General features: G+C 47.5%; 1 protein-coding gene across 2 annotated transcripts in view; it reads right to left on the bottom strand.

Moving 5' to 3' along the window:
- Positions 1-9,685, bottom strand: part of LOC124474649 (protocadherin-9) — an 83,701-nt gene that overhangs the window by 62,073 nt on the left and 11,943 nt on the right. The window contains exon 3 of one of the 2 annotated variants that reach the window (XM_047031005.1): positions 6,861-6,937. The exons of the other annotated variant lie outside the window; for it this stretch is intronic. Coding sequence (XP_046886961.1) covers positions 6,899-6,937 — 39 coding nt within the window. The 3' untranslated portion in view covers positions 6,861-6,898. Of the gene's footprint in view, positions 1-6,860; positions 6,938-9,685 lie in introns of those variants that run through there. 2 annotated transcript variants of the gene reach the window in all.

Below are 9,685 nucleotides of genomic sequence, written 5' to 3'. Positions count from 1 at the left end.
ATGATTTAAATCAAACCATTAACACCCAGGTGATCATCAGGGATCACATTCAGTATCACAATGTGATTTAGGAGGCACAATTAGAAGTATTTTTAGTCACATCAGTGTTTTGCAACCTTTTGCATCAGCGTGTATAAAATAGCACAACCCATCAGATCTCTTGGGAGATCATTTGTCTCCCTGTCTCAAATCCATTTTCTTGGATATGAATACTGTCCACGACTGGACAGCGGCTGCCACATTGACCATTCATATAAGAAGATTTACAGGAAATCTGACTAACTGGCCAATCCCTGAGGGATAACCAGAGCCAGGCCCTAAGAGATATCATTGTTACATTTAGTCATTTAGCAGACGCTCTTATCCAGAGCGACTCACAGTAAGTACAGGGACATTTCCCCGAGGCAAGTAGGGTGAAGTGCCTTGCCCAAGGACACAACGTCATTTAGCACAGCCGGGAATCAAACTGGCAACCTTCAGATTACTAGCGGATTCCCTAACCGCTCAGCCACCTGACTCCCGATGGTTCTGTTGGGCAGGGGAAGTGTGACGGGGTGATGCTGCAGTAAGCTGCTACATCGCTGGTTTTACCCTCAACTGTGACCCACATACGCACACAACAGTCTTTCTCCGGGGTGCTGGGCAGGTGACAACACTGAGGGATAGCATTGACGTTTACCATACATTCCTTCATTACAAAGCTCACTTTCTGTCGAAATTTGTCAAATCGAGTCTTTAATCTGCTGGGGAGAGGGATGGTTCAGGGGGCCGTGCCTCTCATCACCCTAACGGACCTTTTAACTGCTGGTACAATGGCCGTTGGTGAAAGTTAGTCTTCAGATGTGTGTTTGGCTGTTGCCGTGACACTGTCTTTGTCTCTGTTTTGATCTAAAACCTCCAGGAGCCTTTGACTGCTGAGGTTCTGAGGGAGAGAGGGAGAATGAAAGCCCTGTTTTGGGGGGGTTTCTCATTAAGGAATCAATTACTTTTCCGTGGCAATAGAGATTACAAAGATAGCCTGCCTGTGCGGCTTACAGTCAGTGTCACATGGACACAAAGGCACTCGTCAGAGACTCTGGGAATACAGAGAGCTTAGCAAAACAAACAAGCCTCGCTCCAACCACAATGAAGCAGAAAATTGTTCGGAGACAAGTTGTGGTAGATAACGAAGGCCTTAAGAGTGAGACTGCCGTTCTGTCTCTGGGAGATATTTAGCTGGTTTTCCCCAATGTTGCCAGCCACACGCATTCCTTCTTTCCTACCTTCCTGCTTCACTTCCTCTCAACCCGCCCCTACCCCACCATGTCACACGTACCACAGGCACATCTCTACCCAAACAAACACAGAGGGACACACAACCATACCCCCAACCTCCCCACCCCTCACCCGTCTGACAAACACACAAGCTCTTTGACACACACCACAGTCGTGCGCATACAAACACAAAATCATTCGTACACCCGCAAATGCACCAACAGACCGCAGGGAGAGAATAAAAAAAGAGAAAAGGAGATAAAGTGGCGAGTTTCACACTGGGCTTTCGAGAGGCTGGAGAATGAATTTCCCAGCACTGTAGGCTGTCATCCCTTGACCATCTGGCTTCCTGGCAGACTCCAGCCCTCTCCTGAGGTTAGGCTTTGAATCGGCAGTCAGCTAAGCAGCCACTTAGAAGCAAGGCCCAGGTGAGTTAGGTCAGATAAACAGTAGCTACACTGTCAAAAAGCAAATGACGGAAGTAGGTGGGAAAAGCAGTGTGTGTTTGTGTTTGGATAATGAACTGTTCATAGGTAGAAGGGGAAAGTCAGGAATAGACAGGAGAGAGAAGCGAGGTAGGTCACACAGGAGGGGAGAGGGAAAAGAATGAAACAGTGACAGGTGAGAGAGAGAGAGAGAGAGAGAGAGAGAGAGAGAGAGAGAGAGAGGGGAGAGGGAGAGGTGGGGGGGAAGAGAGAGAGAGAGGGAGAGGGAGAGGGAGAGGGAGAGGGAGAGAGAGAGAGAGAGAGGGAGAGGGAGAGGGAGAGGGAGAGGGAGAGGGAGAGGGAGAGGGAGAGGGAGAGGGGGAGGGGGAGGGGGGAGGGGGAGGGGGGAGGGGGAGGGGGGGGGTGGAAACGGGAGAGGAGAGGTAAGAGGGTACTAGATGGTAGATGGAGAGAGACTGAAAAGGAAAGCGGATTGGAGGGAGAAGGCATAAGAAAGAGAGAGGGAGGGAGTGGAGAGAAGTGAAAGAGTATAATAGAGAGAGGGTATAAGTGAGTAAGATGGGGCTATAGGCTTAGGAAAACAAGAACGTGAAATGAAGAAAATGTAAAAATGAGTGGCCGGCAGGAGTCCTATTCTGCTTCATCCGTTGTCAGAATTACTGATAAGTAGAGAGGAGGCTGTGACAGTGCGTTGGTCCCCTGTGTTCCCGCTGTGACAGAAAACGAATGCAGGCAGACAGAGAAGCCAACAAAAAAAAACAGATATACAAGCACACGCAAAGAAGGAAGTTCCAATCTACGAGTAATAGCCTATCACCCCCCCCACAGCTCTCCCTCTCTCTGTCTCTTTCAATCACTTTCTCTCTCTCTCACCCCATTCTCTCACTCTCTCTTTGACTCACTTTCTCTCTATCTCACCCCCATTCTCTCGCTCTCTCTTTCACTCACTTTCTCTCTCTCTCCCTCTATCTCACCCCCATTCTCTCGCTCTCTCTTTCACTCACTTTCTCTCTCTCTCTCCCTTTATCTCACCCCCATTGTCTCGTTCTCTCTTTCACTCACTTTTTCTCTCTCTCCCTCTATCTCACCCCCATTCTCTCGCTCTCTCTTTCACTCACTTTCTCTCTCTCTCCCTCTATCTCACCCCCAATTTCTCACTCTCTCTCACCCAGTTTCTCTCTCTATCTCACCCCCATTCTCTCGCTCTCTCTCTCTCCCTCTCTCTTACACCCCCATGTTCTCCTTCTCCTTCTCTCTCTTTTAAATCTTGCTAACTAGGAAAGGAGGAGCACAATGGCCGATGTTAATTAGCTATTTCTCTCCACGTTCCTCTCTGAGGTTGGGCGCCGGGCTGGTTGGGTGGTCGTGATGGGGCGTTCTCCTGCCTCAGTAGCGACCAGCAGATTTATAGCCAAGCCTGAGGGTTGCACCCGGGGGATTGGGCAGCGGTCCCAAATCCTCATGGTTACCCAGCATTCAGACCGGGGGAAACCGCTCAGCACCCACGCCCCTTCAGTACTTCCCCCTCCGCATGCAGAGTCTTCCAAACACACACGCTGTGCGCACACTCACAGACACACTCACAACACACACCTTGAGACAAACGACAACTAATTAGAACTCAAACAAATCTAACACCCTTCACACAGACAGGACATGATACCCCCCTTGTTTGTGTTTTACTGTAAACTTGTTTGAACTTGAAACACAGTTCAGTTCAAGTCAAGCACCCCCATCCATGTGTTTCTTTACCCAACATTTGGTTCCCAAAATACAATGTACCATCCTATGTGCAGATTATACTTGTTACATTTGTTTTAGTTGAATGTGTGTGGTTGGATGTGTGTGCATTTCTGTGTGTGTGTATGTTAGTTTGTGTACGTGTGTGTGGATTTATGTACGTCTGTACATAAATGTGTGTGTGTGTACGTGTTTGTGTGTACGTGTTGGTGTGTGTGTGTTTGTGTACATGTTTGTGTGTGTGTGTTGGTGTACTGGTTAGAGTGTTTGTTGGTGTGTATGTGTTGGTGTGTGTGTTGTTGTGTGTGTGTGTGTGTGTGTGTCCACTCCCCCTCTAAGTGGTGCTGAAGGCTGGTGATAGGTGTCTCAGTGGGGGCCTCCCTTGGCACACAAACAGAGATTAGCTGGGGGGGGGGGGGGGGGGGGGGGGGGGGCACTGAGGAGGAAGGCTTCTCCACAAAACCAAGCCTCTTAATATTCTCTCCAAGTCCATTAGGGCTCCCATAGATTGGCCTGGATTGATTGTTTGTGCTTGATATTACAGGGGCCTTGAAGGCCGACAGACGCCTCTATGAAAATTGAAGCTGGCACATGGTGAAGCCTGAGGAATTGGGAAATTAAATACGAACCTGAGCATTTGTGATTATCCCGCCAATGAGGAATGATGGAGGAAGTCATCTTCTAATTAGCGAGCTGTTGTTCCTTGTTTTTCCGCTTTGGGGTCGTTTACCAGAGGTAAAAATCTAATCTTCCCAATTAAAAGTGACTGCCCTTAAACCCTCAACACACACCAGTTTTTCAGTTTGATGATTAGATTTCGAGGCTCTGACAGCGTACTATACGAGTTTTCTCTCACCCTGCCGTTATCTCAGTACAATACATTCTTCATCAATAAAACAATAAATAGCTCAACACCAACCTACAACCCAAACCTATAGCAGCAAAGCCCACACCACACAGAGCCCTGGCACTAGACTGTTGCAGGTAGACCGCATATTTCAGTCAAGTGTTTATTTAACAGCAGGAGAGAGGACTTTACCTGTTGACGTTTTATATCGATCCACTCTTGAGAGAAAAACGGACACAAACACTCCTGGTGTTACAAGCGAACACTTGGAAATCTGTCGCGTAGCAACTCTAGAGCCTCTTCAATGATACATAATGCTCTTCTTCTGTATGACCATCCACGCTGGAACGAGGCCCCCTCTGGGGTCGCTGAGGGGTCCTGTCATCAGTGGGAACTGGGGAGCAGGGAGAGGACCAAAGGAAGCCTTATCTCAGATCTTCATCAGGGCCTGTCTGACCTTGTGGCAGTTACAATTCAAGGTTTCTCTGCTTGTCTATTTATTAATACTCTCTGTGGAGGGGGGCCTGGGGACTAGTAATAAGGGGGCATGTGGAGCCTCTCTTAGTGCTTTGCCCTGGATGGAGATTAGAACAAGGCAGCTACAGATCTCCTGGGTGTGTGTGTGTGTGTGTGTGTGTGTGTGCGTGCGTGCGTGCTAAGAGGCCTGATGACTTGTCTGAGAGGGCTGTAGAGATGACTGCATTACGAGTCACAAGAGGAATGGATGACACACACACAGAAGCACACGCACACACACACACACTGACTTATTTAAAAACACACACACACAGTTTCTTCCTGAAGGTTTTGTTTTTGTGATGCTGGTGCCTCAGGCCCCCCTGGCCCCGAGACCCCGGCTGTGAAGAGCTCTCATTGTGCTCTGCCAGGGTGAGGCCTGTCTCTGGGACACACCCCCCGGGGCATCTGGGAGGAGGGGGGGGGGGGGGGGGGGGTGACACAAGTCATATGATAGACTGAGACGTCAGGGGCCATTTAAAGGATCCGGAGAGATGGGATGGACGGCATTGGACCGCATGTCGGTGTGTGTGTGTATATGAGTGTGTGTGTGTGTGTCTGGGGTGGGATTTGGGAGGCTGTGCTGTTGTTTGTGGTGTGGAATTCGGACAGATCCTTCTGCTCATCATGTCTCCTACCAGACCCTCTCTTTGATGTTGTTTGATGGCTTGAGCGAGGCCCTGCCCCCCCCCCCCCTGGCCTGCCGTGTCCAGGCCCAGCCCTGGAGTCTAACACTGGGCTCAAGCCCAGGTCCTGTATTGGACATTTACGATGGCCACATCCCCCTTTAGTGAGAGGGGAGGAGAGCCTCAACCCTGTTCAGTGGGGAGCCAGGTTGCTCCCTCTACGGGCGTGTTGGTTTTGAGTTAGGGAAGAGTATAAATGCATGTCTTTGCATAAACAGTCCCTCAGTTGTGGTTTGCCATTCATATATATATATATATATCCCAAAGTAGCATTTAGACCAATAAACACCCTCCTCTCCCTGCCAGCTGTCCTTGTTGACTTCCTTCATGCCCAATAGTGATGCCTCTCAGACACCCACAAGTCTGTTACCGGGAGAAAACAGGCGGAAAAACTGACGAGTAGAAAATAAGTTTCCTGAAGAATGAGGAACTATGGAAGAAAATAGAAAATAAATCCAGGTGCATATTTCCATTATCGGGCTACGTTATCTCCCAAGAAGAGACTGAGGAAGGAGGAGAAATGGGCTGGGGTCTTGGCATTTGCAGGGAGATAGGGGAAACCAATTTTCACCCTTCCCCCCCATCTCCCAGACCCCCCCTCCTCCTCTCCCAGAATCTACCCCAGTAAGTCTGTAGAGCCAGAACTAAATCACTTCATCTAAATAAGGCAGCCAAATGTTTTACACCCCTGCATACCATTGAGAGGTGATAAGATGTCCATCCCCCCCCCCCTCCCCCCCAAAAAAGAAGGTTTCTGTCTTTTATTCCTTCTTCTCTTTTTTCTCTCTCCTCTTTTTTTGACAAAGATGAGCAAGGGTGTGAACTAGCATGTGCACGCACTGCAGAAGGGATGGAACAAGAAGAGAGGGAGGGAAGGAGCGAGTGAGGGAGGGAGTGAGAGAAAAACCGTGCCATCTCCTATACCCTGGACAATAAAACAACAGACGAGCCATTTTTTTTGTTTGCCCTAAATATTCCCATGTGCAGCACCTCTATGACAGCTTATTCTCAGGCAGATGTATCACAAACCCCTATGCTGTCTGCCAGCTTCTCCACACGGTGCCCAGACAACAGAGGCTAGGCCACAAAGCTACCGCGCTAACGCTAGCACTTCTGACGCCTGGGGCAAACAAGACAAAGCGTCCGCTCAATACCAACGTAGCGTCCATACATCGAACTGGAACAGGAAAGGACACAAGACACACCAAGTCCTCTGTGATGCATTGCATCCTCTCATTAGCTCGCAGCTCTCCGCTCCCTGGAGATGGAGATGTGTCAGGTATTAAACTCTGTTTCCCTCCAAGGGGAGAGTAATCAATGACCCCAGCTGTTACTGTCATTATCCATATGCAGTTTGTCAGTCATAATTGTCAAGCTGAAGTGCGAGTGTGAGTCTGTTTCTCTCCTCTTCATCCACGTCTGAAGAACCATGGTTCTCTCCTGGGAGACTGTAGCACCAGAAGAGATGAGGTAAATATGGTTTAGTTTAGGCTGAATTCATGTGGACTAAAATTATTTTACAAGTCAGAGATAGCAACTTACCACCAAGGAATATTAGCATTCTCAGAGTTGTACACTGTCAGTTTCAAAGACACTTTTCGAGAACGTGCAGCAATAGAATCAAAATAATTCAAGTTATGAACACAGATAGACTCGCAACATAGACTCACTTATGTAAATTGTTTCCGTGACAACACGCAAAACAAGTTGTGGGTCTGTACTTATGAGTGGGGAACACTTACATGAGATGGAGTTCTGGCCAAACCCATCGACTTTAAATCCCAAATCCTCAACCTGCAAGAGTTCAGATTTCTCTCTACCTCTCTCTCCCTCCCTCTATCCTTCTCTCTGTCTCTTTCTCCCCCTCTCCCTCCCTATCTCTCTCCCTCTCTCCGTCTCTCTCTCTTTCTCTTTCCCTCTCTGTCTCTTTCTCACCCCCTCTCCCTCTCTCTCCTCTCTCTCTCTTTCTCTCTCTCTCTCTCTCTCTCTCTCTCTCTCTCTCTCTCTCTCTCTCTCCCCCTCTCTATCTCTTTCTCCCCCTCTCTCTCCCTCCCTCTCTCTGTCTCTTTCTCATCCCACTCTCTCTCTCTTTCTCTCTCTCCATCTCCATCTCTCTGGCTCTCTCTCTCTCTCCCTCTTTCTCACCCCCTCTCACTCTCTCTCTGTCTCTTTCCCCCCCCCCCCTCTCTCTCTCTCTCTCTCTCTCTCTCTCTCTCTCTCTCTCCCTCTCTCTCTACCTCTTTCTCCCCCCCTCTCTCTCTCTCTCCCTCTCTCTCTGTCTCTTTCCCCCCCCTCTCTCTCCCTCTCTCTCTGTCTCTCCCCCCCTCTCCTTCTCTCGCTCCTTCTACTTTTTACTCTGAGGTGTCCATGACTCACAGCACCACAACACACTACAAGTCAACCAACAAACAATCTATGAGGAGAAAATAAAAAAACAACAAAACACTGCCTAAGGGAGAAGTGTTAAATGTGTCATCAGTGCAATCAGAAGACCATCTACATATATTCACACTCAATCACCTGTTTCCTCTCAAACACCCTCTGGCAGCAGTGAGACAGCCAGCCAAACTGAAGAGGACTGAATAGATTTAGGCCCGAAAAAAACAAAAGTGCAATCACTTGGTTATGGAATCAAGGAACTTTATAAATGGATACCCAGCGAACTGTTGCCAGATGAAAATGTAAATCCCTTCGTCATAACTCTGACTTTGAAGAGAGTCTGGCAGAGGAAATGAACCTGTTAACCTGTTCGAGGATGTAGAGCACAGTGCTGTGCTGTAACTCGTAGGCAAGTTTTTTTACTTAAATCTTTTAGATGTAAATTTTTTGTCTTCTGCCTTAGTGTGTCAATAGAAGAGACCAATATTACACAGAGTTGTTTTTTCATTTCATAATTTCTAAAAACATTTTACGAGACTTTTGCTCAGTATGAGATCAGCTGACCTCATTCAGACACAGTAGTTCTACCAAGGTTTACAGTCTGTCACTAATGTGGCCTGTGTGAGAGCAGTAGAATAACCTGTCTTCAGTAATAACCGGATGTCAGTAGAGTACAATCATGAAGCGCAGGAAAAGGACGTGTAAGTCTTCTTTTTTTTAAGACGTCTTATAAAGCTCTTTCTTGTCACAGCGGGCGACATCAGAGAGAGTAAAGACAGATAGTCAGACAGAGAAAGAAAGAGAATGTGTGTAAGAGAAAGAGAGAGAGACAGGGAAGACAGACATAGTATGTGTGTGAGCAAGAGAGAGAGACAGATAGAGAGAGGGAGAAAAAGAGAGATGTTGAGCAAGAGAGAGTTTAGAGTGACAGAGAGCAAGAGAGAAAGAGAGAGTGACAGAGAGAGAGAGAGAGAGAGAGAGAGTGACAGAGAGAGAGAGAGAGAAAGAGAGAGTGACAGAGAGAAAGAGAGTGACAGAGAGAAAGAGAGTGACAGAGAGAGAGAAAGAGAGAGTGACAGAGAGAGATTGGGAACAAATAGCCCAACAAAGACCAAAAGAGAAACAATTTAAAGGACACCTTTTCTGAACCCTTCCGATAATTACTGTAAACAGTACTGAAAACACCTACTGGCACTCATTTCATTTTGATATCTCTTCTACAATAAAATAATCTGATCGTATAAACATTGTACTTCACCCTTTACTGAAACCATCTTAGATCTAATCTTCTGATCAATGTATTAAATCTCCCCTACGCAATTTGTTTCTGTGAAAGGGTGGATATTCTCAGTTAGTATTTAACCGAGACCCTTCCCACAGTGGACAGGTGAACATTAACAGGTTAAAGATTTTGCTGACCCGGACCAAACCCAGGGACACATCCAACCCTGGCTGCCTACAGCAAATGTCCCCTGCCTAGAAACAACGCCTAGTACTGTACAATGCAATGGAACATATGGTCTATGGTCTATATATCTAGGGGCAGTGGGGAAATATCCCCACCAAAGTCAAGAGACCATTGAATTGTCCCCACTCAGAGTTTGCAGCAAAGCTAGTGTTATCATATTAGAGTGATCAAGTCCCCCCATCTATGTTCAAACTAAACCTACTGCACACCCCTAACACTGCCCAATAGGTGCAGGGTTAGCAATGCTACAGCAAAATGGCCTCTTTGTGGAAATCGCACAAATTCAGGAGGAATTCTTAGAAGACATGGGCCTCATTGGAATGGGAGATTAGAACACCAGATAGCACAT

This window comes from Hypomesus transpacificus, chromosome 12 (assembly GCF_021917145.1).
Source record: "Hypomesus transpacificus isolate Combined female chromosome 12, fHypTra1, whole genome shotgun sequence".
In the NCBI taxonomy this organism is placed as follows: domain Eukaryota; kingdom Metazoa; phylum Chordata; class Actinopteri; order Osmeriformes; family Osmeridae; genus Hypomesus; species Hypomesus transpacificus.
Note: the sequence above shows the minus strand (reverse complement) of the source record. Positions and strands in the feature narration are given on the sequence as shown.